This window comes from Pelophylax lessonae (genome assembly GCF_965119305.1).
Source record: "Pelophylax lessonae genome assembly, chromosome: 9".
NCBI lineage: Eukaryota > Metazoa > Chordata > Amphibia > Anura > Ranidae > Pelophylax > Pelophylax lessonae.
The window spans coordinates 144,310,415-144,337,801 of record NC_138776.1 but is presented as its reverse complement, the minus strand read 5'-3'; the positions used below and the strand labels follow the sequence as shown (position 1 = coordinate 144,337,801).

Here is a 27,387-nt window from a genome sequence, read left to right as displayed (position 1 = left end):
TAGGCATGTTTTATATATAAAATTACAGGTGTGGATGTTTGAAAGAACAGTTAGCCCAGATGTTGGTTCCGTTAGGGTGCTTTTTATCATCCAGATTTGGGTATTAGACAAAGATCTTATGCAGAATTAAGCTGGGTACACAAGGGAAGTTTTTTTTTTTTTTTCCAACCCCATGGACTTAACGGAAAAAATGTACAGATCGCTGTACTAAAACATCCGATGTTAGTACAGCAATTTCCCTGCTGTGCTATTGTGTTTTGATAGGTTGACTACTGATCTAGAACATCAGCTTTGACTGCAGTAAGGCAAATCCTAAAGCTGAGCTCCTGGCAAGCAACAAACTTTACAGTTAAAAGAGAAGTATCGGGTTTGGCATTTTCCCCCATTTATACTTACCTAGGTGGATGCTGCGTCTGTCCCCCGGAGCCTCTACACCAGCGGTCTTCAAACTATGGCCTTCCAGTTGTTCAGGAACTACAATTCCCATCATGCCTAGTCATGTCTGGGCATGTCAGAGTTTTACAATGCCTCATGGGATGTGTAGTTCTGCAACAGCTGGAGGGCCGTCGTTTGAGGATCCCTGCTCTACACTGAGAACCGAGCGATTGAACACCGCCGATCGCTCGGTTCTCACAGCTCCCCAACCAGAGAGCTGCTCACTGTCAGTCACAGCTCTCTGCTCTGCCCCCTCCTCGCTCATTGGAGCGCTGGGCTGTGGAGGGGTGGAAGCAGCCAGCTCAGGCTCTCAGCGGCTCGCTGAGAGGCTGAGCCGGGTGTCAGTCCAGGCACCTGGCGGATACGTGGTCGTGATGACGTGGTGCCTGGACCAACATCTGTGACGTCAGCAGAGAGCGGGATTCAGACCGCTATTTGATGAAAACGGGTCACTGGTGTGCAGAATAAACTGCACTCCTGTGATCCATAGGTGATATACAGCCAGACGAGCTTTGGCTGTACATCTCCTTTAACATGCATATATGGTAGCGGTTTCCCCAGTCAATGGATTTGTATTTCTTTCCATCCAGACCTGAGATTTACACAGATCTGCCACACAGCCCATGGAAAGTTTACCCTCCTTCAGTAATGATGCTCCATGCCCCTCTGCTGCCATCTTCCCTGCTTCTTCTTCTCAGATCCTTATTCCTATTAGGCCAACCACAGAATAGGAGTGTACATATCAATGGAAAAAAAATCCTATCACCATGGGAAAAATATTCTTGTTAAAAGACTTTGCATATCTCTTCTTTCTTCCAATAGCCATAACGCCTACATTTTTGTAAGACTTTAGCTCTGCTTTAGGATTCTCCTACAGGTCTTACCCCCCCAGCTGTGACTGGGCCGTGAAAGTAGAAGTGGAAGAATGATGAGCTGACCCCTCTGTCACTTTCCTCTCCCTTCATATCAGCATGTCCCTGGTTGTCATAAGCACTTAATCACAACTGACTGCTCCCTTAGGCCCCTTCCTCATGGGGAGAATTCCGCCAGGAGTCTGCTTGCTCAGCTGGGAATTTCTCTGCTGGTCCGTGTCCGATGCATTTATGCAGAGCAGACACAGACCCAGTCCCACTCTCCTCTATGGGCGGTTGGATGTAAACAGACAGCCTGTTAATTTACACCCGACTGCCATCTGATCCGATCCACTAAACAGAAGGTAAGCAGATTGTTTTTAGTGGATTGGATGTAGGCGATTGTAAATGGACACATAAAAGGGAAGAGACAAGGACTCACTGCTCAAGGTGGTGTAATTGCCTGATGACTCACACAGGTGCATGCCCCGGCTCGCCTCCGTGGAAACTTGATAAAAGAAAAGGAATTGGCAGCACTCCAGATTGAGTCAAAATCCAGATTTATTGACTGGAGATCCAAATATGACAATCGTGACAAGGTAGACGCGTTTCACACACTGTGTGTGAAACGCGTCTACCTTGTCACGATTGTCATATTTGGATGTCCAGTCAATAAATCTGGATTTTGACTCAACCTGGAGTGCTGCCAATTCCTTTTCCTTTACAAAGCTCCATAGAAGGGGATGAGGGGTCTGAACGGGTCCTCCTGAAAATCTGCTAGGCAGACCCGATCAGTCTTCTTGTGTGTAAGGGGCCTTATGCTGTATTTTTTCTCCCAGTCTAAGCTCTGCTGTACACTGATTTGCAGGAAGCTACCAGGTCACATTCAGACACTTACAAGAAATGCATTAATGTAAGCAATGGTATTAATAAATACAAAGCTGAATTAATGTCTTTTTTATGTCTGCCAGATCAGCTGTAAGGTTTGAATCGAAAATAAAAGGTTTTACATTTCTGCATATACTGTGTATGGGCAGGTTATTTGCATGGGAAACTTTTGTTTGGGTCACGTTTTGTTGTTGATGGCCAATTCTTGTCTATACAGAAAAAAATGACTAGTCTGGAGGCTTTACACTAAGCATATGAGTCAAGTGTTTCTGAAAAGATTTCTTGAGTCATTTAATAAAGGCCGTCTATCTGTGGCAAATGGCAGATGTTTTTGTTTGTCTATTTTATGCTTGCAAGTCCTTTTTGTATTTTGTAATTTGGTAACGAGTTTTGATCCTAAATTTAGGGATTATTCTCATTGACAGCTGACATCTGTCCTCAATCTCTCCCTTCTGTTTTGGACAGTTAGGGAATTTTTTTTTTTTTTTTTTTTTTAAACCCTCCTGTATTTCCTGCCTTCTGGTTGAGTCACGGCTGTCACTGCTGCCAACTACCTTGCTAAGTTCTACCATGGCAGCAAGACGGGGCGGGACACATACTGCAGTTGCAATTTTATTGCAGCTTGCAGAGTTTGGCAGGGAGAACTACCTGTCACACCTGCCCAATAAAGTCAGTAAAAGCAAGCCAGATGTTTGGCTCATGGCTGCAGTGTGGTATTTTTAATACAACCCCCTAGGATTGAGAGAGGAAAAAAATAGCAGGCATTCAGGAGTGGGCAGGATTGCTTCCTGAATGCCTAGGTGGCCACTGCTCTACCAACCTCTGAAAAGCAATCCACTGTAAATCATTATTCAGGAGGAGGTAGACTCTTCCGTCTTTGTTCATTGGGGGTTTCTCCTCTTTTGCCAACTTTTTTACTAGAACAGCGATGTAGGGGAAATTTCCCCAAAAGTTCTGTCTGTCCAGAAATGGGGAAAAAAAGTATGCCTCGTTATACACTATAAAAATAGCGTTTTTTTCTATAAAAAGCAGGTTGGTAGAAGTACAGGTGTAAAATCAATATTTTGTCAGGAAAAAGTATCAGGCCTGTATAGATGCAAAGTAATAGAATATTTGTGTTTAAAATAGCTTTGTCACTTTATTTCATCAAAGCCTGCGTTTGCCATTGGCATTAATGAAGTGCCACAAAATGAGCGTCCTTTTCTTCCCCGCCGGCGCTCCTGGCTCCTCCTTTTTCGAGTCTCCCCAAAGCTAACCACTTGCTATGGGGGCACTCTGTGTGCTCACTCCCAAAGACACACATAAGGCTCAGCCTTGCCCCCCACTCCCTCCTTACTGGCTGTGATTGACAGCAGCAGGGAGCCAATGGCTCCCACTGGGTCTCTCAGCCTATTAGGAGACAGAGAGCCGAGAAAGCAGCCACTCTCATGCACCTTGCTGGATTGCCATCGGGCTCGGTTAAGTATTAAGGGAGAGCTGCATATTGAAGGTTTTTTTTTAACCTTCATGCACAGAATGTAAAAAACATTCATCAATAAATACATAATGAGAAAAAAAAATAATATATATATATTTTTTTTTTTTTTCTTTTTTAAATAACGTGTGTATATAGATAGATGTGTGTTTATGTGTGTGTATACAGGTCCCTCTCAAAAAATTAGCATATTGTGATAAAGTTCATTATTTTCTGTAATGTACTGATAAACATTAGACTTTCATATATTTTAGATTCATTACACATAACTGAAGTAGTGCAAGCCTTTTATTGTTTTAATATTGATGATTTTGGCATACAGCTCATGAAAACCCAAAATTCCTATCTCAAAAAATTAGCATATCATGAAAAGGTTCTCTAAATGAGCTATTAACCTAATCATCTGAATCAACGAATTAACGCTAAACACCTGCAAAAGATTCCTGAGGCTTTTAAAAACTCCCAGCCTGGTTCATTACTCAAAACCGCAATCATGGGTAAGACTGCCAACCTGACTGCTGTCCAGAAGGCCATCATTGACACCCTCAAGCAAGAGGGTAAGACACAGAAAGAAATTTCTGAATGAAGGCTGTTCCCAGAGTGCTGTATCAAGGCACCTCAGTGGGAAGTCTGTGGGAAGGAAAAAGTGTGGCAGAAAACGCTGCACAACGAGAAGAGGTGACCGGACCCTGAGGAAGACTGGGGAGAGGGAAATGCCAAAATGCCTGAAGTCCAGTGTCAAGTACCCACAGTCAGTGATGGTCTGGGGTGCCATGTCAGCTGCTGGTGTTGGTCCACTGTGTTTTATCAAGGGCAGGGTCAATGCAGCTAGCTATCAGGAGATTTTGGAGCACTTCATGCTTCCATCTGCTGAAAAGCTTTATGGAGATGAAGATTTCATTTTTCAGCACGACCTGGCACCTGCTCACAGTGCCAAAACCACTGGTAAATGGTTTACTGACCATGGTATTACTGTGCTCAATTGGCCTGCCAACTCTCCTGACCTGAACCCCATAGAGAATCTGTGGGATGTTGGGTCTTGCGTCTCTCAACTTTCTCTTCACAACACTCTGGATGAGCTCAAGGCCGCTATCGAAGCATCCTGGGCCTCCATAACACCTCAGCAGTGCCACAGGCTGATTGCCTCCATGCCACGCCGCATTGAAGCAGTCATTTCTGCAAAAGGATTCCCGACCAAGTATTGAGTGCATAACTGAACATAATTTTTTGAAGGTTGACTTTTTTTGTATTAAAAACACTTTTCTTTTATTGGTCGGATGAAATATGCTAATTTTTTGAGATACGAATTTGGGGTTTTCATGATTTGTATGCCAAAATCATCAATATTAAAACAATAAAAGGCTTGCACTACTTCAGTTGTGTGTAATGAATCTAAAATATATGAAAGTCTAATGTTTATCAGTAAATTACAGAAAATAATGAACTTTATCACAATATGCTAATTTTTTGAGGGACCTGTGTGTGTGTGTGTGTGTATATATAGATAGATGTGTGTGTGTATATATATATATATATATATATATATATATATATATATATATATATATATATATATATATAATCTATCATGCATGAATAGATTATGTTGCCTGAATACTTTTTATATAGTGGGTCGACCACATGTTTAGGGCATTTTTGTTATATTTGTAAGACTCCATTTTATTCTTCCTTACATGCAAGTCTAGGCAAAATAAAATTTTAAATTCCCCAAAAAACTATTATGGGTTTGTAATACATACACATTTCCTTGTTTTTTGTCTCTAAAAATGCCTATTGATCCCGCCAGAATTCACAGGTATTTTTCTGTACTCACAGCATTTTTAAGCAGACAAAACTTGGAGAAATGTACAAATGTGCTGCATTTTATGAGATTTTATTCTGCCAGTCTTACACTTTGGAAAATGCACACAGTGTGATCAAAGCCCTCAAACAGTTTTAATTTAAAAATAAGTTGCTGCCATTAGTTATACCCAATAAGATGCCAGTCAGGTTAAAAACTGGATTTTTACCATATCAAATCTGGGGGCTGTTGGGTCTTTTTATTTTAGATAATGCAAGACAGGATGAAATTATTTCTCTTTAGTTTATTGATGGACACAGCTGCTGATATTCATAACCATTGAGTTATACTGCCCCCTACAGGAGTAGGACACTAGGCAAAAAAGAATCCTGGCTACGCCCATGGGTAGTCCCAGGGGGTATACTCCCTCTCTCTGCTATAGGCACTCAGTTTTTTTTTTCTGCCTAGTCAGGACCTAGTTCCTTGCTGGGATCTTTGGTCCTGGCAAATATTTTTCTTTTTAAATAGAAACTTTTTTCTCCTGCGTCATTGCTGTGAGATTTAGAATCAACTGCCGGACTGGGCGACAGGCTGGATAATCTAGATCCAGTGGTCCAGCAAACGCACGCAGACCTCAGCTCCACGCTAGGTCAGCCATGACGTAGCCCCACTAGATGGGGGCTGGCCTGCGAGTTAAATGCCTTTTGATGTCGCATACGACCGGGTCTCGACCTGATTTGCAGCGTTCCTCCCGGCCGACAGCCCCCCCCCTATTTTGATAGAGAAGGGTTCTGTCTGGAGCGGGGCCCGTCTGGTTCCTAGTATGGTGAGAAACTGTCCCCCCCTCTCTCCCTGGAGGGTTTTGGGGTGGACGTGGGCCCCTCCTTGGGACAGTCGGACCCCAGGGTTCCACTCCTTTCTATCAGGCACCCCCCCTCCAGTGTCCCCCCTCCTCCCCCCTCCACATATGCTGGGGCTATTTGGGTGGTCTGGTCCACCTCCTGGGGTGGTGACAGGGCGCTAGCTGGTGATGGGGACCGGAGGGGTGCACCGCCGATGACTGGATGATCGAATGTGCAGAGGGGGGGTTGTACCTGGTGGGGGCTCCTGCCAGGGCCCCCCTGTCCTGCCTGGTTCTGTCATTTAGGTCTGGGTTCCCTCATTGGTTCCTGTAAGCCTCATAGTGCCCCGCGGGGATGCCATTTTGCTGTAGCCTGTATGTTTCTATACACAGCGGCCATGTTTGTGTAGTCCGGCGGCCATTTTGCTGTTGTTTGCCATTAAAAACAGAAGCGGTCATGACAGTGGAGCCCTGTAGGTGGCCTTTTTTGGCGGTTGGAGCCCCTCCTCATCCCCTGGTGCAGACTCCTGGATCCTTTCACCTCCAGATTGAGGCACGTGGGGTGCACATTATCCTGGTGGCTGCAGGTGCATGTTTCTCCAGGGTGGTGAGTCTAGTGGGATCCTCTCCCTCTCGAAGGATTGCTTGGTGCTTGAGCCTGGTGGCTGGGTGGTGCTGCCAGCATCGTGGGGTTATCCCTTTTGCAGTGTTACACTTTTTGTGGGGTCCCCCTGGTGACTCATGGAGTCTTTGGCGCACATCTCCCCACCTGATCCCATCTCTGAGGCTGCGGAGCCCTCTGGGTCCCAACCATCCATCAATGCACTTGACGGCGGTTCTGGAGTCCTTTGTGTCTCAGGTGGAGGTGGCTCAGGCGATGGGCTAGCAAAAAGCGCCCCCCCCCCCCCCCCCTCGCCTTCCCCTGCCTCTTCTGATCCGGAATTTGATTTGGTTGCTGCAGACGTGGGTCACCCTGCTGGGCCTGCAACCTCACTCTTGAAATCCTTTTGATAGTGAGGATGAATCCTCCATGTCTGCAACCGCACATGAAAAGGCGCTGGTGGAGGCACTGATTGTATCTGTGCGTGAGACCCTGAAGATGGAGGACGCAGCTGTGACGAAGGTGCAGGTTCCCTTTGGCACTTACAAGCCATCCAGAGCGACAAAGGTGTTTCCTTTCCCCGCCGATTTTGACAGGATTGTCGCTAAAGAGTGGGGACAACCAAAGTGCCCCCGTAGGGTCCCTAAGTGCTTTACTAGGCGTTACCCCTATGAGGGGTCCCTTCTTAAGAAGTGGACAGTTCCACCGGTGGTTGACCCTCCGGTTTCCAGATTAAACAAGGCAACCGTGATTCCAGTTGAAGAATCCCTGTCCTTTAACAATCTGGCTGACAAGAAGGTGGAGGCTGTAGCCTGCAACATGTACCCTCTGGCTTGTTCAGCAATGAGGCCGGTATTCACCATTTCCCTGGTGTCACAAACTCTGAGTGGGCTATGCTCCGTCTCCGTGACCTGGAGGGAGAACAGCTCCCCCCCTGCCTTTGCCGAGCTGATGGAAGAGCTGGTCTAGGGGCTGCAGTTATCTGTGATGCCTCTTTGGATGCGGCTCCCCTAGTCGCTAGGCTCTCTGTTTTGGCAGTGGTCCTTTTGGCGTGTCTTTTGACTCAAGTGCTGGTCTGTGGGCCAGACTTCTAAAAAGGCCTTGACTGATAATCCTTTTCAAGGAGATATCCAGGGTAGCTCCAAACAGGCAGACATCATTAAAGGTCTCACAGCGGGAAAAAGTACTTTTCTTCCGCAGGCTACTTAAGGCATGAAACTTCGTTGTAGACATGGGCCTTCCTTCTCGGTTCATACGTTTTTTCGTCCCTCATGGTCGACTGACAAGGGCTCAAAGCCTTTTAGGGCCTCCTCTGGAGGATTCAAATGAACCTGGTCTGCCAAGCCGAGAGCAAGCTTCTCAAGACCCGCGGACAAGGCTCCTTCATCATGGCGGTTCGCCCCCACCCGTATTGACTGTGGGAGGGATTTATTCGCTGGTTTCTGGACCCGTGGACTTCCCTGGTGCAAGACAAGTGGGTCCACTAATTAATTCGCTCTTGTCCCCCTAGCAAGTTTCTTTCCTTCCAACTTCGTCTGTCCCCGGACCGCTTGCAGGGCCTGTTTGAGGTGGTACAAGACCTGTTACTTCAAGGGGTGGATGTCCCGTTTCCGACTCCGGAACGTTTTCAGAGTTTTTACTCAAACCTGTTCACAGTTCCCAGGAAGGAAGGCAAAGTGCGTCCAATTCTGGACCTCAAGGCGCTAAACTGCTTTGTGCGGATGCAGATGTTCAGAATGGAGTGGCTTTTGTCAATCACCAAGGGGGCACAGAAGTGTCCTAGGGGCTCTGGAGGTAGCCAGCATTCTAAGGTGGACAGAAAGGGTCGTTCCAGCCCTCTCCCCTGTACACATTCCAGGGGTGGAAAATTGGCAGGCGGATTACCTCAGCCGGCAGGCGTTGGACCAAGGGAAGTGGTCACTTCTCCTGGAGGCGTTTCGTTAACATTGTCTCCGGTGGGGCACTCCCAAGGTGGATCTGTTGGCGTCTCGGCTCAACAGAAAGTTGCAGAGGTTTGTGAGTCAAGGGATCCTCTGGCAGACGCCATAGACGTGCTGGTTGGCCCCGTGGGGTCAGTCAGTTTCGTCTGATTTACACCTCCCCCCCCCCTCTCAAGCTTCTGCAAAGACTTCTCCGCAGGTTTCAGGCAGAAGGGATTCCCGTCATCTTAGTGGGTCTGGACTGGCCTCACCGGACTTGGTACACCGATCTGGTGGGGCTGGTCACCGACGTTCCTTTGAAGCTTCCTCTCAGGGAGGATCTGCTGTCCCAAGGACCGATCTTCCATCCTGCTTTAGTCGCTGGCTTTGATGGCTTGGCTGTTGTATGCCAGGTGCTGAAGGATAGGGGTTTATCTGAGTCGGTGATTCCTACCTTGTTGAAAGCTAGGAAATCTACTTCTAGGAAGATCTACCATTGTACGTGGAAGAAGTTCATTGTGTGGTGTGAGTCTCTTGGCATTCATCCTCGCTCCTTCTCGGTGGCTCGGATCTTGACCTTCCTTCAATGGGGGGCTGAATAGAAATTAGCCTTGAGTACCATCAAGAGCCAGGTGTCGGCTTTGGTAGTCTTCTTCCAACGACCTTTGGCCACACATTCCCTGGTACGTACCTTTCTTCGGAGTGTCCATAATTTGGTTCCTCCAGTGCGGGCTCTGTTCTCGCCTTGGCATCTCAATTTGGTGCTTTCAGTTCCCAGAAGCCTCCCTTTGAGAATATTTGGAATATTCCCCTGCTTACGCTGTCCCAGAAGGTGGCCTTTTTGGTGGCTATCACCTCTGCGTATAGGGTGTCGGAACTGGCGGAGTTATCCTGTTCACCTTACCTGGTGATTCACAGGGATAAGGTGGTTCTGCACCCCTGTCCGTCGTTCCTTCCAAAGGTTGGCTCTGATTTTCATTTGACTGAAGACATTGTTTTGCCTTCCCTGTGCCCCAGGCCTAAACACCTGATGGAAATATACCTTGCATGCCTTGTATGTGGTCCAGGCAATTAGGGTGTACCTGGCAGCTACGGAGTCTTGCTCACAGATGGACCTCGAAAAAGGTTGACCGCGTCCTCCGCAACCATTTCTCGATGGATCAGACAGACCATGATTCAGGCCTAATCCATCAGGGGTCAAGTTCCTCTCTTCCTTGTCAAGGCGCACTCTACTAGGGCGCTTGGTGCCTCCTGGGCTTTCCGTCTACAGGCGTTGGTGAAGCAGGTTTGCAAGGTGGCCACCTGGTCGTCGGTGCACACTTTCACAAAGTTCTGTGAAGTGGTTGTGTTGGCATCTGTGGATGCCTCTTTTGGCCACAAGGTTTTGCAGGCTGCTGTTGAAAAGGACCTGATGCTCTTTGAGGGTGTATTGTTATCTTCAGGTGGGTTCCAATTGTTTTGGTTGAGCTCCTGTTGCCTGGTTGGCTACTGTTTAGCCTTGGGAATTTTTTGCTGTTCCTTCTCCTCAAGTTTAACACTGTTTTGGGACGTCCCTAGGGTGAAGAATATCGGGAGCTGTGTCCGTCAATGACCAAAAGAGAAAATAGGATTTTTGACTTACCGTAAAATCTGTTTCTCTGACCATTGATGGACACAGCACCCACCCCTTTGTGGAGTTGTAATTCTCCTGACACTGCTTGTAACTAGGCACTGAGTGCCTATAGCAGATAGCGGGATTATACCCCCTTGGACTGCCCATGGGCGTAGCGAGACTTCTTTTCTGCCTAGTGTCCTGCTCCTGTAGGGGGCAGTTTAGCTCAATAGTTAAGAATATCAGGAGCTGTGTCCGTCAATGAACATCAGAGAAATTAATTTTACGGTGAGTAAAAATCTCATTTTTTACAATACCAATATGTGGGTGAGGTGTGAGTAATTTTGTGAGAATATTTAGAACCAGGCATCCAGCACCTAAACGTCTAAACCTAGGTGTCTTCTATCAAGTTATTTGCTGATTTCACAGTGGGTCTACTCTAAACAAGCTCTTACTAGAGAGATTTTTTAGTCATTTCTTTCTGAACAGACTCTGCCAGTAGAAAACTCTTGTCTATTATACTGCCAACAAGTAAGCCTAACACTGCCTCCTTAATTACAGATAAAGCTCATTCCCTTGGCAATATTTTAATTACAGATCTGCTCTCCCTATGGGACTTGGCCTAACTCCTAATTCTGCTCTTATTATGAGAACCATTTTTGTTTTATTCAATAACTAGCAAAGCACATAGGAAATCTGGCTTAGCAGTGTAAATTAATTATGGGGTTTATACAAGAAATATGATAGCACACATTGAGCCGACAGCTTAGCTCACGTTTTCACACTTGTATAAAAACACAACAAATCTGTGCATTCGTGTTTTACAAATTCTGTAGTATAAAGTAAGATTACAATATTCTATTCTATAATAAGATTTTTTTTTTTTTTTAACTTCCTGCTTTTTTGTTAAAGTAAACCTGGCATGGCCTGAGAGTTTCCTAAGATATCAAAAGTTCTGAAGAATAGTGAGAAGTGCCTGCAAGTACCTGTTTAAGTTGTACCTTCAAATCCATCTCTGTGACACAACTTGGGCACCAGATCTAAGCTCTCCATGACTTTGCTTCATGATAGGATTAAGCCCCTCCCTCTCACAGCACCAAGCCCTATCCTTGTCATATTGCTGTCAAATCCCAGAGCCTCACATGCGCACAGTGTTTGGCATTTGACAGTTGAATGACAAGGGGTAAGCTTAATGCCGGGGATCTAATCTCAATTTAAAGCGGAGTTCCAGCCTAACCGCACACTCACCTGTCCCACGGTCCAGCGATGCGCCGTCTTCTCCCTCTCTGCTCCGCGGCGCCGGCATCACTGATGTGGGCACCCGGCTGTGACAGTTTGCGGCTTCACAGCCGGGTACGCACTGCGCATGCGCGAGTTGCGCTATGCGTCGTGATTGGCCGGCAATCTTCTCTGACATGTCCCAGAAGATTGGAGGGAGGGAGAGAGGAGAACTTTCGCTCAGGGCGCCGCGTCGCTCCGAGCGGAAGTGGGAGCGGGTACATGTCAAATCTAGGTGTGGCAAATGTGGCATGTCAGGGGGTTAGGACTATTTAAAGCGGAAGTTCCACTTTTGGGTGGAACTCCGCTTTAAAGCCTTTCCATCCAATGGATTTTGTACGTTTGCCCACTGACAAAAAAATGATCAGTCTATAATTTTAATGGTAGGTTTACTTTAACAGGCAGAGACAGAATAACAAAAATATCCAGTAAAACACATTTCAAAAAAAGTTGATTTGAATTTTAATGAGTGAAATAAGTATTTGATCCCCTAATAATCAGCAAGATTTTTGGCTCCTTGATGTCTTCAATACAGGTAACAAGCTGAGATTAGAGCACTCTTTTAAAGGGAGTGCTCCGGGTCTCAACTTGTTACCTGTATAAAAGACACCTGCCTACAGAAGCAATCAATCAATCCGATTCCAATCTCTCCACCATGGCCAAGGCCAAACAGCTGTCCATGGATGCCAGGGACAAGATTGTAGACCTACACAAGGCTAGAATGGGCTACAAGACCATTGCCAAGCAGCTTGGTGAGAGGGTGACAATAGTTGGTGGGAATAATCGCAAATGGAAGAAATGCAAAATAACTGTCCATCTCCCTTGGTCTGGGGCTCCATGCAAGATCTCACCTCGTGGAATTTGAATGATCATGAGAACAGTGAGTCAATGATCTCAAGGCAGCTGGGACCATAGTCACCAAGAAAACAATTGGTAACACACTACGCCATGAAGAACTGAAATCTTGCAGCGCCTGCAAGGTTCCCCTGCTCAAGAAAGCACATGTACAGACACGTCTGAACTAATGAACATCTGAATGATTCGGAGGAGAACTGGTTGAAAGTGTTGTGGTCAGATGAGACCAAAATCAAGCTTTTTGGCATCAACTCAACTCGCTGTGTATGAAAGTGGAGGAATGCTGCCTATGACCCCAAGAACACTATCCCCACCATCAAAAATGGAGGTGGAAACATTATGCTTTGGGGTGTTTTTTCAGCTAAGGGGACGGGACAATGGACGGGGCTATGTACTGTCAAATCTTGGGTGAGAACCTCCTTTCCTCAGCCAGGGCGTTGAAAATTGGTCGTGGATGGGTATTCCAGCATGACCATGACCCAAAAAACACAGCCAAGGCAACAAAGGAGTGGCTCAAGAAGAAGCATATTAAGGTCCTGGAGAGGCCTAGTCAGTCATCAGACCTTATTCCCATAGAAAATATGTGGAGGGAGCTGAAGGTTCGAGTTACCAAACGTCCGCCTCGAAAACCTTTATGACTTAAGAGAGAATCTGCAAAGAGGAGTGGGACAAAATCCCTCCTGAGATGTGTGCAAACCTGGTGGCCAACTACAAGAAACATCTGACCTCTGTAATTGCCAACAAGAGTTTTGACTCCAAGTACTAAGTAATGTTTTGCGAAGGGGTCAAATACTTATTTCACTCATTAAAATGCAAATCAACTTTATAACTTTTTTGAAATGTGTTTTTTTTTTTTTTTTGTTCTTCTGTCTCTCCCTGTTAAAATAAACCTACCAATAAAATTATAGTCTGCTCATGTCTTTGTTAGTGAGCAGACGTACAAAATCAGCAGGGGAACAAATACTTTTTTTCCTCACTATAATTGCACTTCAGTACTGATTATTACCTTGGACATTATTTAAAGCCCAGGTCAGGTTCACTTTAAGAAAATATTCTTGTAATGTTTACATTATGCTTTTGCCAGGAGAATGAAATACATTTGTTATTAAAATGAAAACCGAAATATATAAAGCCCAACTCTAGGATGGAGAAGAGTTCAAGGGCTATATGCTTATTAGGCCTAGGGAGAGATGAAGAGGATGTATTACTTGCCTTACACCCCTCTGCGGATTGCTCCTCTTCTCTCCTCTGCTCTGGGCTGTGTGCAGTCCCTCTGACTCATCATGTATAATGCAGGCCTAATAGCCTGGCATTGTATGTGGAAGAGGTGGGTCTGTGGCCACAGCCTGGAGTGCCTTATAGAGGAGGCACAGATGGAGGGAGCCTACAAGAGCTAGGAGTATGGCAAGTAGTAGTCTTCATTTACCCCTAGACTTAGAGAGCAGTCTCACTCTCAACCCTTACAGTGTGGGGGCCCCATTGCAAGGGTATTTTTTTATTGTACTTGGGCCTTAAAAGTAGGTACAGCAAAAACAATACTGAATGAACCGTGTTTCCTTGGACAATTCTGTTGTGAAAAGTGCTTAGGACTTTTCCTTACAGCCCATTCACACTGATCCGACTTGGACCGCGACTTGGTCAGCCTGACAAGTCGCGCTCCTCACGCTCCCATTGTGTTGTTCAGAAGCCGTTCTAATAGGAGCGACACAAGTCGCTCCGACTTAGAAAAAGGGTCCTGTACTACTTCGGGGCGACCTGGAGTGACTTGCATAGACATTCATTTTATGAAGTCCGTGCAAGTCGCGCTAAATGCGACTTCACAGGTCGCCCCGAAGTCTGATCCGACATGGTGTGAACGGAGTCTAAAAGCTGAACTCTGGGGAAAATAAATATCCTCCCTTGTAGTGGGGCTGTCACCACACTGCAAAAGTGGAATGCTCGTTTACATCTAGGGGACTGGGGAAAGCGGTTTACTTACCTGATGAAGATTTTCTGGCAAACTTGTTCATTTTGTTTTTTGTTTTATAGAACAGAAAGGTGTTTGACTTTATTATTTAATTATTTATATGCTTACACGTTACCATCAATTAATTAAGTTATTCTCTTTCAGGACACAGATACAGAAATGTCTTTCATATTTGAGTGGATTTATAATGGCTTCAGCAGTATGCTGCAGTTTTTAGGTAAATTATTTTTTTTACACTATTAAACAGATATTGCACATCTGTGTCGCAGACCTTTCTAATGCATATTTTTTGTTTTGTAGGGTTATACAAAAAGTCGGGGAAACTAGTGTTTTTAGGTTTGGACAATGCTGGCAAAACAACACTGCTTCACATGCTGAAGGATGACCGGCTTGGACAGCATGTCCCCACACTTCATCCAAGTATGTCTTTTGACTTTTTTTTTTTTTTTTTGCATTGACTTGTATGACAATAAAAGCAAAAGCCTAAGTGGCCTATTGGTAGAATCATTCTATTGTTGAAAGTTTGGTTCTTTGTATGGAAATCCTGGTGTTTTGTGTTGCTTAAAGTGTAAGGAAACTCTCAAAGAAACCCATATTGCCCCACCTCCCTGAGCATAACCAGCCTTACCCCTCAAAGCTTGATACTTACCAAGATGATGCTACTGAGGCTTGTGGCAATGTTAATATCCCGCTTCTATATATGGATATCTGCACCTGTTGATTAGAATCACAGCGCTTTTAATGAGCTTTAGCCCAGGTTCACACTGAGGCCGTTTTGAAATTGTGCGAGTTCAGCTGGCATTTCAGTCTGACTTCGGGGGTGATTTTACAGATATCCGTGTGGGTTCCTGTACAGATGTCCAAAGCAATAGCCCCCTGAAGTCGCCAAAATTAGTCCAGAAACTACTTTTGGGAATCGGTGCAGCGCCACAAAGTCGGCGTTGCACCGGTTCGGATGGTGCAATTGCATTGATTGAAATGTCAAACTGGGCCAATGTGAACATGGGCTCAATGCTGGGAGGTGGAGCAGCTTCCCGATCACATGACCCTGTAGTTGGCCTCTACGTCAGCCACAGGACTGGAGCCCATCCCACTTTTGGACAAAGCTCAGTCAGTGTTTCTGGGAGCATGCAATTAGCATGCTCTTGGCACGCAATTCTGATCACTGTGGACACGTGTGGCGGCAGGGTGTTAAAGCCAACTTTTCTTGCCTCCGCATATGTGCATGCAATACATCATTGTTAAGAGGTTAAATCTGGTCCAGAGCCCTTTCCCTCTTTCACTCCCAATTTTTTTCCCCAAACGCTTTCAGTTCTGCTCCCTGTTCATAGATTTTGTAGTTTATTCTTGCATATTTTCAACTTCTTTTTTTTTCCAGGGTAGATCAGATTTTAATTAGGTAGCAAATTTGGTTACATATTTTTTTTTTTTATTTCCTAAAGTTTTTTTAATTTAACGCTACTTAAAAGGGGGAAAAAAAACCTCCTAGCTTTTATGCATTTCATGGAGACCCAGATATTTTTCCCCCAACATAATCAACAAATTCCTCTAAATAGGAGTATTGCATAGTGTTACTGTTTTTTTCCAACATTTTTTTCCAAATGTTTTCGCTTTTTGGTGTTCATAATTAGGAAATAGTGCAAAATTACATTTTTACCTTTTACACATTTTCTTGCTCCTGGCTTGATCCAGATTCCCCATACACTTCTGCATCACTTTTAAAGGTGCATATTAATAAAGCATTGAAGGTGACTTGCACAAAAAATTCATTAGTGGTGAATCCGTCACTCCCATATTATATTACTTATATCTCACATACACACACACACACACACACACACACACACTTTATTATAATTTTTATTGCATAACGTACATGATACAATAGTGCACTCTTTTTTTTCTTTTTTTACAGTGGAACCCTATCCCATTAGAGTTCCGCCCCCTGATGAGTGTGGGGTGGAGGAAGCAGGGCATAATCACAAGAGATGCATTTTCACTAACGACGTCTTGCTGTTCCTTATCAACCCAGTGATCTCCCTCCCCAATCTGATCAAACTCCTTAAAGATTTTTCTGCCCTTTCAGGCCTACATGTTAATGATTCTAAGTCTGAGGCCTTGAACATATCTCTTACATCAGATTAACTACTCTTATCAGTGGGTCTCTATCATGATACACTTTGACACTAACTTTGGTTCATTTCTACATCAATTATCTCTGACCCTGGAGTCTTGGAAGAGATACCAGATCCCTGGGCTGGGAAGGATTACAGCACTGAAAAATTACGCTTTTTCCAAAGATCCTTAATCCTTTCCTGACCCACCCAATATGTGTTCCCCCCCACATATCCTTAGATCTATCCAACAACTGTGCCTCAGGTTAATTTGGCAGGACTCCAAACCAAGGGGCTCGAAGTCCTTTTTCAAGCAAAATCTCAAGGGGGGCTTAACTGCGGCCTAGATTCGGCACTATTATGGGGCGGAACAGTGTGCTCCATTGGTGACCTACCATGTGACAGCTAATACCATGTTGTGGGTGAGTTTTAAAACATTTTTGAGAACACCCATTGCCATAAACACAATCTTATGGATCCTACTGGAAACACAAAAACCTGTTGCCAGTTCTAACTAAAACATTTGCTGAATATATGCGGCCTGATTAAGTACTCTGGGAAGCTGATGCCCCCTTCACTTCTGGATGGCTACCTTGTTTCACAACCCTTTCTTCAGCCCAGGCCTGGAAGAGACTGGTTGGTTCTGATGGTGGGATTCCAGCGCATCTAAGACCTCTTGACACAAAAAAGGGTTTTGACCTACAATGCTCTGCATACCTCCCATAAGATCCCTCCCTCGACACTGTTCTGTTCTCTCTAAATCCGTAACTTCGTTCAACCACATCTGAGACACGCAAATTCATTGCTTATTCTTCTGGTCAGTGCCTCTGTCATGTTGCCCCTTAGATAAAAGGTCATTTTGTCCCTGATATATAAATCCTTGTTGTTTGGGGATATGTCTGACCACCTGCTTTACTCCACTCAATGGGAGGTAGACCTGGGGACCCCACTGAAAACTAATCACTGGTCCCAAATATGGCATACTGGGTCAGTCAGTTCTTGGAGGCAAACTACAAACTTATGCTGCGATGGTACATAGTACCGTCAAGACTGACTGACTGAATTTACCTGAGGAGCCTCAGACCACTGCTTCGGAGGGCGTGGCTTGGGTGGCAGTTTGATACATGTGGTGGGATTGTCTGCGAATCAAAAGATATCGGGCGAAGGTGTACCAATTGATCTACACTGTTTTGGGGATACGAGTATTGCTGAAAATCAATATGAGGCTTTGCTCAATTTATCATAATAAAATCATATCCTGTTTCAGACCTCTATTGTCAGACATTTGCTACCATATATTATATTCTATTATACTACCATATATTATTTTACTCAAACAAGTGTCTCAGTCCTGTACCTTCTTTTTATTCTTTGTATAATTCAATCCCCAAATCTTTTGTGAGGACTTTTTCTTCTTTAAACCTTAGAATGCTAAGTGGTATAACCTTTATATCCGAGAAATGTCAATGTTCGTGCATGTGATCTAGAGTTTTATAAGGATTAGAAAAATGAAACCTTGGAGGCCTTTGTTTAGCTAATCGGGTTGTGCAACTACAGAGCTGCTTTGTGTAGGGAACAGTGATATGCGCTGTTCTAAAGTCTGATTTCATTTTTTTTTTTAAATAATACAGTATAGTATTTTATTTATGAAATGAAGACCAGGTGATGACTGTTAAATTCTTACACTTTGAAAAACAGCTGAGATTTGCTAATTTACCCTGCAAAATCGTAATGAAGTTAAACAATTATTTATTAGGTGGAACATAGCTCAGGTAAAAAAAAAAAAAAAAATCCTGCATTGCATAAATCCCCCTGTTTTCAGCCTGTCTTTGGTTTCTAAACCTCCCCATACAGTGTACCTCATATTGCTGCATTTGATTATCATTTAATATGTCCTCGCCTGTAAATGCCAAATCTACAATCCAATGGCCAGTGTTGTGTGAATTAACTGGATTGAAGGGTAGGGATGTCCTGGGAAAAGTTAAACTTATGCCTCGTTTCCACTGAGCGGATCGGTTCGGGTCGGTTCGGTACGGTACGCTATTTTGGGTGTTTCCATTATGAAAGTGGCCCATACAACCGAACCAAACCGCACCATTCCTGGTCCTGCTTCAGATGTAGGGCCATAGGAAATGGAACGGTACGGTTAGGGCGGAGCTACTGGCGTCACACAATAGATTCCACTGATTGGCGGACAGGAAAATGTCAATGCTCACGTCAAATGAAAGAGCAAAACAAACTCCTCGTTTGGTGTAAACCCCGCATGGTCCCTGGTGGCCCGACTTGCAGTGGAAACGCTCACCTGAATAGACCGGACCATTCTAACCCTCCCAAACTGTACCGACCCGAACCGTTCCGCTCAGTGGAAACGAGGCATTAGTGGAACCAGTGCTTAGGGCCATGTGTACAGCATTCAGCCCTGTCCGTCAGAACCACTGTGTACAGCATTCAGCCCTGTCCGTCAGAACCACTGTGTACAGCATTTAGCCCTGTCCAGACGCAGGCTTCCTGCAGTGGGGTGGGCTGGATGGGGTGCACCTGTCCTTCCTGGGTGCACTAAAAAGCCTGGGGGAGAGTAACTGCAGCTGGATAGTCCCTTGTGCATAACTAAAGTCCTGCTATATCACTTCGGGCTGGCCCATTTTGCAGTTATAGCTATGTAATACATTAAAAATAAGCATCTATACTGTTTGAAATCCAGCAATACACTGTCTCACCCTGCTCTGCACATGCTCAGTTGCTCTCCCAATTTAGGCTTTTTTAGGCACAGCTGAGTTTGCAGAGGCCAATCTGCTGTCAGCCTTAAAGCAGAATTAAACCCTCCTATCCTTTGCAGCCAAAGACACTGCTTTTGTTTTAAACTGTAACTGCCACGGTGCTGCACATGTGATCAGTTTTGACACCAGACATTTGATGGTTTGACAGTTTGGTTGAGGACACAAGCAAATGTGACGGTTAACAATCCCGACATTCCAGGAATGTAACTGTTTTTTGAAAGCTTTAAATCAATGGGTTTAGTTCCACTTTTAAACAATTTAAAACAAATGAAAATGTGAGTGAAAAAAGTCTCTGGTTTCTCTTGCAAATCAATATAATGTGTTTTCCGTGAACCACTCCACCAGAAAAAAGCTAAATGGATGAATGTGCAAATGAAGTCCAGTGTTCATGTAAATTCCAAAAATAATCACTGGTGGCCGTGAGAAAACCAAGTGCTGCTGCAAATCAATGAACGTGACGTGAAAATCCCATTACCTGGTGAATTCACCACTTACCAGCTTTAAGTAGATTTAGGGCAGATAGACAGAATATGAATCCAAAGTGTGAACCACTGTGCGATCCGATCCTGATGCGGCTGGGAAAAAGGGTCATGCGAGGGTGGATTCCAACATAGCACTCCCTTTGGTTATCTACAGAGGTCCCTTTGGATTCATATTCTGTCTATCTGCCCTAAATCTACTTAAGGGCCGGTTCACATTCCTGCGAGTGCGCCGATCGCATGTAATTCGGAGCGCACTGCTCCTTCATTACATGCGATTGGAGGTGCGGATGCGAATTCAGCCATACACTTTATGGCTGAATTCGCACTGTATCCGCACCAAACACGCACATGACCCTTTTTTCCAGCCGTATCAGGATCGGATCGCGCAGTGGTTCACACTTGTGCGATCCGATCCTGTGCGAACTGTCAGATCGCACTGCGATATGCGATCAAACTGGGGGTGTCGTTAACATTTCATTGACACCCCCTGCGTATCGCATATGGCAGTGTGAACTGCCAGGGGTGCGTTTGCGATGCGGGAACAGGCTGCGAATTCGCAGCCTTCCCGCATCGCACAAGTGTGAACCAGGACTAAAGCTGGTAAGCGGTGAATTCACCAGGTGATGGGATTTTCACGTCATGTTCGTTGATTTGCAGCAGCACTTGGTTTTCTCACGGTCACCAGTGATTACTTTTGGAATTTATATGAACACTGGACTTCATTTGCACATTTATCCATTTAGCTTTTTTCTGGTAGAGTTGTTCACAGAAAACACATTATATTGATTTGCAAGAGAAACCAGAGACTTTATTCAATCACATTTTCATTTGTTTTAAATTGTTTCAAATTGTTTGTGCACTATTTGTTCATTTTATTGCAATTTAGTAGCGCACCAGACTTTTTTTTACACTGTTTCATTTATACACCTTTGGTAGCAGCACACTCACATTTATCAGTGCACTTTTTCATTTATATTAGTTCCACTTTTATTTACTGCTGTTGAGGGACTCTGGGCTTCAGCAAAATGGCAGCCTCCAGCAAGAAGCAAGTTGTTATGGGTAAAGTTCAGTTTAAAGTCCTGACGGAGGCATGTACTGCAGGTGTTTTTACTTTAACAAATATTAGCCAAGAAATGATGTGACTTTCTTATTTAGTCCTGACTTCCTTGACTTCAGGGCCGAATCTACCCATAACAGCCATTCATACGTACAGAAAATATGTTCCCTCCACCTCACTGTCTTTAGGCAACCATCGGAACACAGAATTATCGTCAGAGTTTCCTGATCACCCTTAAAGCAATGTCCAATATGGAAAAGGCCAGCACACTGCTCAGAGATAGATAAAAAATGTATTTTATTAGGAGAAAAATCTTACAACATGGTGATAAGAAACATCTTACAATGTGAGACTTTAAGCTGTTTATTTAAATAAAGATTTTTGATGCAGATCTGAGTGGATTTCTGTCATTTTCCATGTTGCACCCCACAGCCATTCTCTGGTCCACCGGGGGCTCTCATTGGTCAATAAGGGCACATACAGTTGTAGCTTGGGTGAGCTTGGCCCGGAAGTCAGGCCTCTAGTAACATAAACACGTCTTTTAGAACATCTGGCTTTGCAGGAATTTAATATGTATGCCTTTGTATTTAAAACTGCCATGGTAAAACATTGCTGATAACATTGAATGCTTTGTGATAAACTGGAAAGTGACTGTCAGAAGCTTTGCCTCTTCTTTCAAAGCCTTGAGAGTGATACTGTGCCTCCAAGCAACTGCTCATATTCCACTTGTAGCTACATTTAGAAATGATCTGTATTTAGATGTTTTGGTGGATCATGTTTATAACCTTGAAGACACGAGCTACAGAGAGGATCAGAGTGACATGTATTTTAGGTAGTTACGGTAATATTGGGTGTATTGACACTGCTCAGCAAAATTAAAATTTCACTTAGAGGCCGAATGTGTGTTTATACATTACAAAGATTTTCCTACTGCAGTTGGTTAGGAAATGACAAACTCCTTAGCTTACAGGTTTAGACGCTGTATTTATCATATTTGTAATCGATGTTTACCTTTTTATTGTAGATGTGCCTTTTCTCTTTATTGTGCATTCTAACATGTCATTTATTTATTCATTAGCCTCAGAAGAGTTGACGATTGCTGGGATGACTTTCACAACCTTTGACCTTGGGGGGCATGAACAAGGTATGCTTTTTATTTCTACTTATCAGATTATAACATCTATTATAACATTAAAACCTTGCTTAACCGCTTGTGGACTGCCCACCGTAGATATACTGTGACAGAACGGCTGCTCTGTGCTGGATCACGTACCTAGTACAAGATCCGTGCACCGAGGTAGGGGGCGTTCCCACCGCCCCAGGCTGTGCTACAATTTGCTACAGCACAAACTAACTAGTGGGTGCTGGTCGCTGATTGGTCAACGACACCCGCCGATTGGCTCAGAGAATTACCAAAGAGCGCAGTATGTATCAGGGTTCATACGGTCCTGGAAATCCTGGAAAAGTTTTGGAATTTTTAGATGACACTTTCCAGGCCTGGAAAGGTCATGGAAAATTAGGAAATACACTAGGTTTTGGAAAAGTCATGGAATTAAATTACTGTGGAGGAGCGGGGAGAAGCGGGGAGCTTATGCTGAATTACTTTAATTATTTTATGAGAATTATATTGCCACATACTGTATTTACATTTTGCTGTATTAGCGTCCTTCTGGGTCCTCGGTATGCACGTGCTGTCATTGGCCAGCAGCAGCCGAAGAGATGACCCAATCAGGCAGCGGGGAGGGCCGGCCGCGGTTTGCCTGGAGACACTGTGACTGGCTAGCAACAGCAGTAACAGCCGGGAGATTATCAACCAATGAGGCAGCGGAAGCGTCACTGGAGGACGGGCCGGCCGCATGAACGTGATGATGACGCGAAAGGGGGCAGTAACCGTTTCGGTTACCGCACCCCCGCGTCATCACGTTCATGCGGCCGGCCCGCCCTCCAGTGACGTTTCCGCTGCCTCATTGGTTGATAATCTCCCAGCTGTTACTGCTGCTGCTAGTCAGTCACCGTGTCTCCAGGCAAACCGCAGCCGGCCCTCCCCGCTGCCTGATTGGGTCATCTCCTCGGCTGCTGCTGGCCAGTGACTGACAGTAAGGGCAAAGTGCGGACCCGGAAGGACACCTACCTGTACCAGTGCTATACGCTGAATGTAAAAATGCCCCCCCCCAGTGCTCTTTAGCCCCCCCCCAGTGCTCTTTAGCCCCCCCCCAGTGCTCTTTAGCCCCCCCCCAGTGCTCTTTAGCCCCCCCCCAGTGCTCTTTAGCCCCCCCCCAGTGCTCTTTAGCCCCTCCCAGTGCTCTTAGTCCCCCCCCCAGTGCTCTTAGTCCCCCCCCCGTGCTCTTCAGCTCCCAGCGCAGTGATTTCCAGTTCCCCCCAGACAGTGCTCTCCAGTCCCCCCCCCTCCCCCTGTGCTCTCCATCCCCCTGGTTTTCCATGCCCCCCCCCCGCGCCTTCCAACCCCCCTGCAATGCTTTCCAAACCCCCCCCTTAATTCTCTCCAGTCCCCCCCCCCACCCCGTGCCCTTAAGCTCCTCCAGTGCTCTCTGCTTCCCCTGTGCTCTTCTATCTTCTATCATGTCTGCAGCCTCTGACCTTCTCCTGTATCATGTCCGCTAAATGTACAGTGTGTGTCGTAAAACGTTTGACATTTTGAACATGGGAGAGGCAGCGCTTTTTCACCCGTGCGCCTGAAGTGACACCGGCTCCCAGCTGCGGCAGCGGTTCTTCCATCTCATCCACTGTAAAACAAGGGACCATTTTGAGTCACGCTGTATCCAGAAACTAAACCCGAACTGCAGAGATACTGTACACAACAAAGATTGTCATTTTATTTTAGTAAAAATATGCTGGGTGTGACATGAATTTTCTTCTTATTTAACATGTATACATAGACATTTCATGAAAAATTAGGTCATGAATATTTACGTGAAGTCATGGAAAAGTCATGGAATTTTATTGGTGAAAATGTGTATGAACCCTGATGTATGTAAATACAAACAGGGCTATCTTCTGACAGCAACAATGTGCTGTTTTTTCTCCCTGTAAAGCAGGAAGTTAAAACCAGCACATTGCTTAGTAAAAACCGTACCCAGCACACATGTTGGGCACACATTTAACCCCTTTATCGCCCTAGATTTTAACCCCTTTCCAGCCACAGTGTCATTAGTACAGTGACTGTGCATATATTTTAGTATTGATCACTGTATTCGTGTCACTGGTTCCCAGAAAAGTGTCAAAAAGCTGGACCAGAGAGGCTGCAGAACAGTTAAGTATAGCGATTTGATTTTTGTTTTGTTTTTTCTCTTTACAAGGCTAGATAGATTAGACTTAGAATGTGGCAGAGAGCAGGTTTAGATTTAGTAAGATTTTGACTTTACTTCCACTTTTAAGTTACCCTCTAGCCTTCATTCCTCCTGAAAAACAGCAGTGAACTTCCTGGTATATGAGTGGGCCTAGGAGGCACTCCTGTGTCTTGAGCCTCATAGATGTCTTTCTGCAGTGTTATGCCCCATACACACGTGCAGATTATCTGCAGACATTTGTCTGCAGACTTACCAAAACCATATAATATGAGGTCAAACCTAAACACTTTCAATTTGTATGCAATCCAGCAGGCCCTTGCACTACATAGAAAAGGTAAGTCTGCAGACAAAAGTCTGCAGATAATCTGCACGTGTGTACGGGGCATAAGATCACCTGAGGCATTGCTACCTCTGACTTCTAGCTTCACATAGTAGAGATTCAATCAGCCCCACATGTGTGTATCTACAGAGGCAGAGTGTGAGAGGGTTAATCACACAACCCAGGCCTCGCCATCCTAATGGAACAATCCCCCCTTAAGGCTGCAGATAACAGCCATTGATGGTCTAACCATCCCCTCGGACAGCCTCTTATCTACAAATGCTGGGCTCCATCCAGAGAAAGCAGGCGGAGCTCAGTGGAAACTGGGAGTTATAAGAGTAAACGTCCCTGCCTAACATTTTGTTCTTTTCGTTAACGAAAACTAAATTGATTTTCGTCATAGTTTTCATCAGTGGACAAAAATGTTGTGTACTTTTCGTTTTAGTTTTCGTGACTGCAAAAATGCAGCTGACGAAAGTTATGACAAACTTTTTCGTAACACTGGTAGTGAGCAAGCATGGCTGTCACATGCCTATTATAAGGAATGGTGTGTGTGTGTATATAAAAGACTATAGTATCCTTAAAACCTTGTAGTAACTTTTTATAACTGCATGAATCCTTTTAAACACTGTCACTTTGCCCATTCAGTAGTCAACACCTGGGTATGTTTAGTGTCACGTGGTACTGAAGCTTACACTGGGCTGATGTTTTGGCGTAGTGTTTGGGCGTTCAGGCTTAAGCACTGCATCCTGGAAGGAGGTCACATGCTCCTGCATACCGAAAAGCCCATATAATATATAATATACGTCCTCAGGGCTATAACCAGAAGTCACCTTTTTGCTTCTTTTGTTATGTTATCTTGTTGATGTGCCTTTCAATTTAATTGTTTTTCCTTTTCTTTTCTTTTTTTTTCTGGTGTTCAGCTCGGCGTGTTTGGAAAAACTATCTACCGGCTATCAATGGAATTGTGTTTCTTGTGGATTGTGTAGACCATTCACGCCTTATGGAGTCCAAAGTGGAGCTTAATGTAAGTAACTATCTGATGCAAAGTTCTTCTATTATGTCATCACACCCCCACTATCTTTGCTTCGGGACCACGAATAATGGTCAAATCCGCTTCCTTCCTGTCTTATTTTTTGCTTTTGGCGCCTGTTAGCTTGGCATAAGCCCAGAAGCAATATGCAATTAATTCAACATATACTTAAATGGGATGCACCGTGGTTTTTGTTTTCTTTATTATAATCTGGATAAAAATGATTTAAAAAAAAAATTCCCCTAAACTTTTTTTCAGCTAGTCCACTTTTATTGTATTATTTATTTATTTATTTTAAGTACCTGAACAGTTTTCAACAGCTGACGTTAAAAACATTAGGTTTTTTGTATGTAGCTAAGAGCCGGTTCACACTGAGGCGACACGACTTCGGGGGGCGACCTGCGCGACTTGCAGGGACTTCACATAATGTAAGTCTATGCAAGTCGCTCCGAGGTCGCCCCAAAGTAGTACAGGACCCTTTTTCTAAGTTGGAGCGACTTGTGTCGCTCCAATTAGAACGGATCCTGTACTACTCAATGGACCGCGACCGACTTCGACTTGTCAGGCTGACAAGTCGCGGCAGTGTGAATGGGCTCTAACAGTACTTTGGAGCCGCTCCGATTTTTATTAATTTTTGAAATTTAAAATTGGACTCCAAAGCAGGCCTAGCAAAAAAATATTTTTTGTAAAGTTAAATATAACTTTTAGTTTTGGACAGAGTGGAGATGGATTAGAACCCCTGTCAGTTGTGATTGCTGCCTTGTGCCCCTTGTCCTGTTTACCATTATCACTAAAAGCAAGAGTAAAAGAAAATCCCAAATTTTGGGCTGTACCCAGAAAAGTATTAGAGGGGAATTCTTCAAATGGGGACACTAGTTCTGTTGACCTGGGGGTCCCCAAGGAATTCCCTTAATTTGCAGGGATTTTCTCTCACTTCCTGTTTTGGCAATGGGACAGGAAGTGAAGGGAAATCTCCCTAAGGCGACAAAGATGGCAAAAAAAATAAAATGTGACATGGGTTACAACCCTCGCTATCCAAAAGAGAAAAACAAGTTTTGCCTATAGTTCTACTTTAGGCCCCTTTCACACTTGTGGGATCTGAAAGTTGTGCAACTTTGACACAATGCCTGTGTAATCTTAAGGTCTATAGACCTCAAGACGCATCAAAGTCGGACCGAAGTAGTGCAGGGACTTGAAGTCGCACAGATATGAACAGTACTCATTGGAAATCACGGGGTACAACTTTGCAGTCCCAAGTCACAGGACAAGTTGCAAAAGTTTGAAAGGGGCCTTAAAGTCATGCATTCTAACTAAGTGTAACACTTGTGTGTTGTTCAGCTGTGTGTAAATGTCATTCTCCTGCTGCTGCTGCCGCCTCTGGTTTTTCACAATAGTACAATGTATATTCTGTGTGATGAGTGATGGGGAAGGGAAAATAAAGGAATGCTTCATCCTGTCTGCAGTATATTGACGACATTTTTCTGCAAAGTAACTCTTAGTTCTACAACCATTACATGGCTGGAGCACAAATACTGCCTTTAAATAAAAAGGGGTGAAAGGTTTTTAAATTAAATCGTACTGCCTCTGCATATAGGAATATTGGGAATATTTCCATACAGATTTGTAAAGTTGCAACAGTGCTACATGTTTTTATAGTGGACTCGTTAGTAAACAAGGACCATAATGCATTTTGGAACACAAGATTGGGTATTTTATGTATGAGAATTACAGTGATCGCCTCTTTTTTTTATTTTTTATGTTGTTTTTCTTATTTATTTTTTTTATAATGAACAAAAC

General features: G+C 44.5%; 1 protein-coding gene across 1 annotated transcript in view; it reads left to right on the top strand.

The window, feature by feature from the left end:
• The window catches only part of SAR1A (secretion associated Ras related GTPase 1A), a 62,839-nt gene that overhangs the window by 25,557 nt on the left and 9,895 nt on the right, over positions 1–27,387 (top strand). The window contains exons 2-5 of the mRNA XM_082268072.1: positions 14,645–14,717; positions 14,801–14,920; positions 22,009–22,074; positions 25,481–25,584. Of these exons, the coding sequence (XP_082124198.1) occupies positions 14,645–14,717; positions 14,801–14,920; positions 22,009–22,074; positions 25,481–25,584 (363 nt within the window). The remainder of the gene's footprint in view (positions 1–14,644; positions 14,718–14,800; positions 14,921–22,008; positions 22,075–25,480; positions 25,585–27,387) is intronic.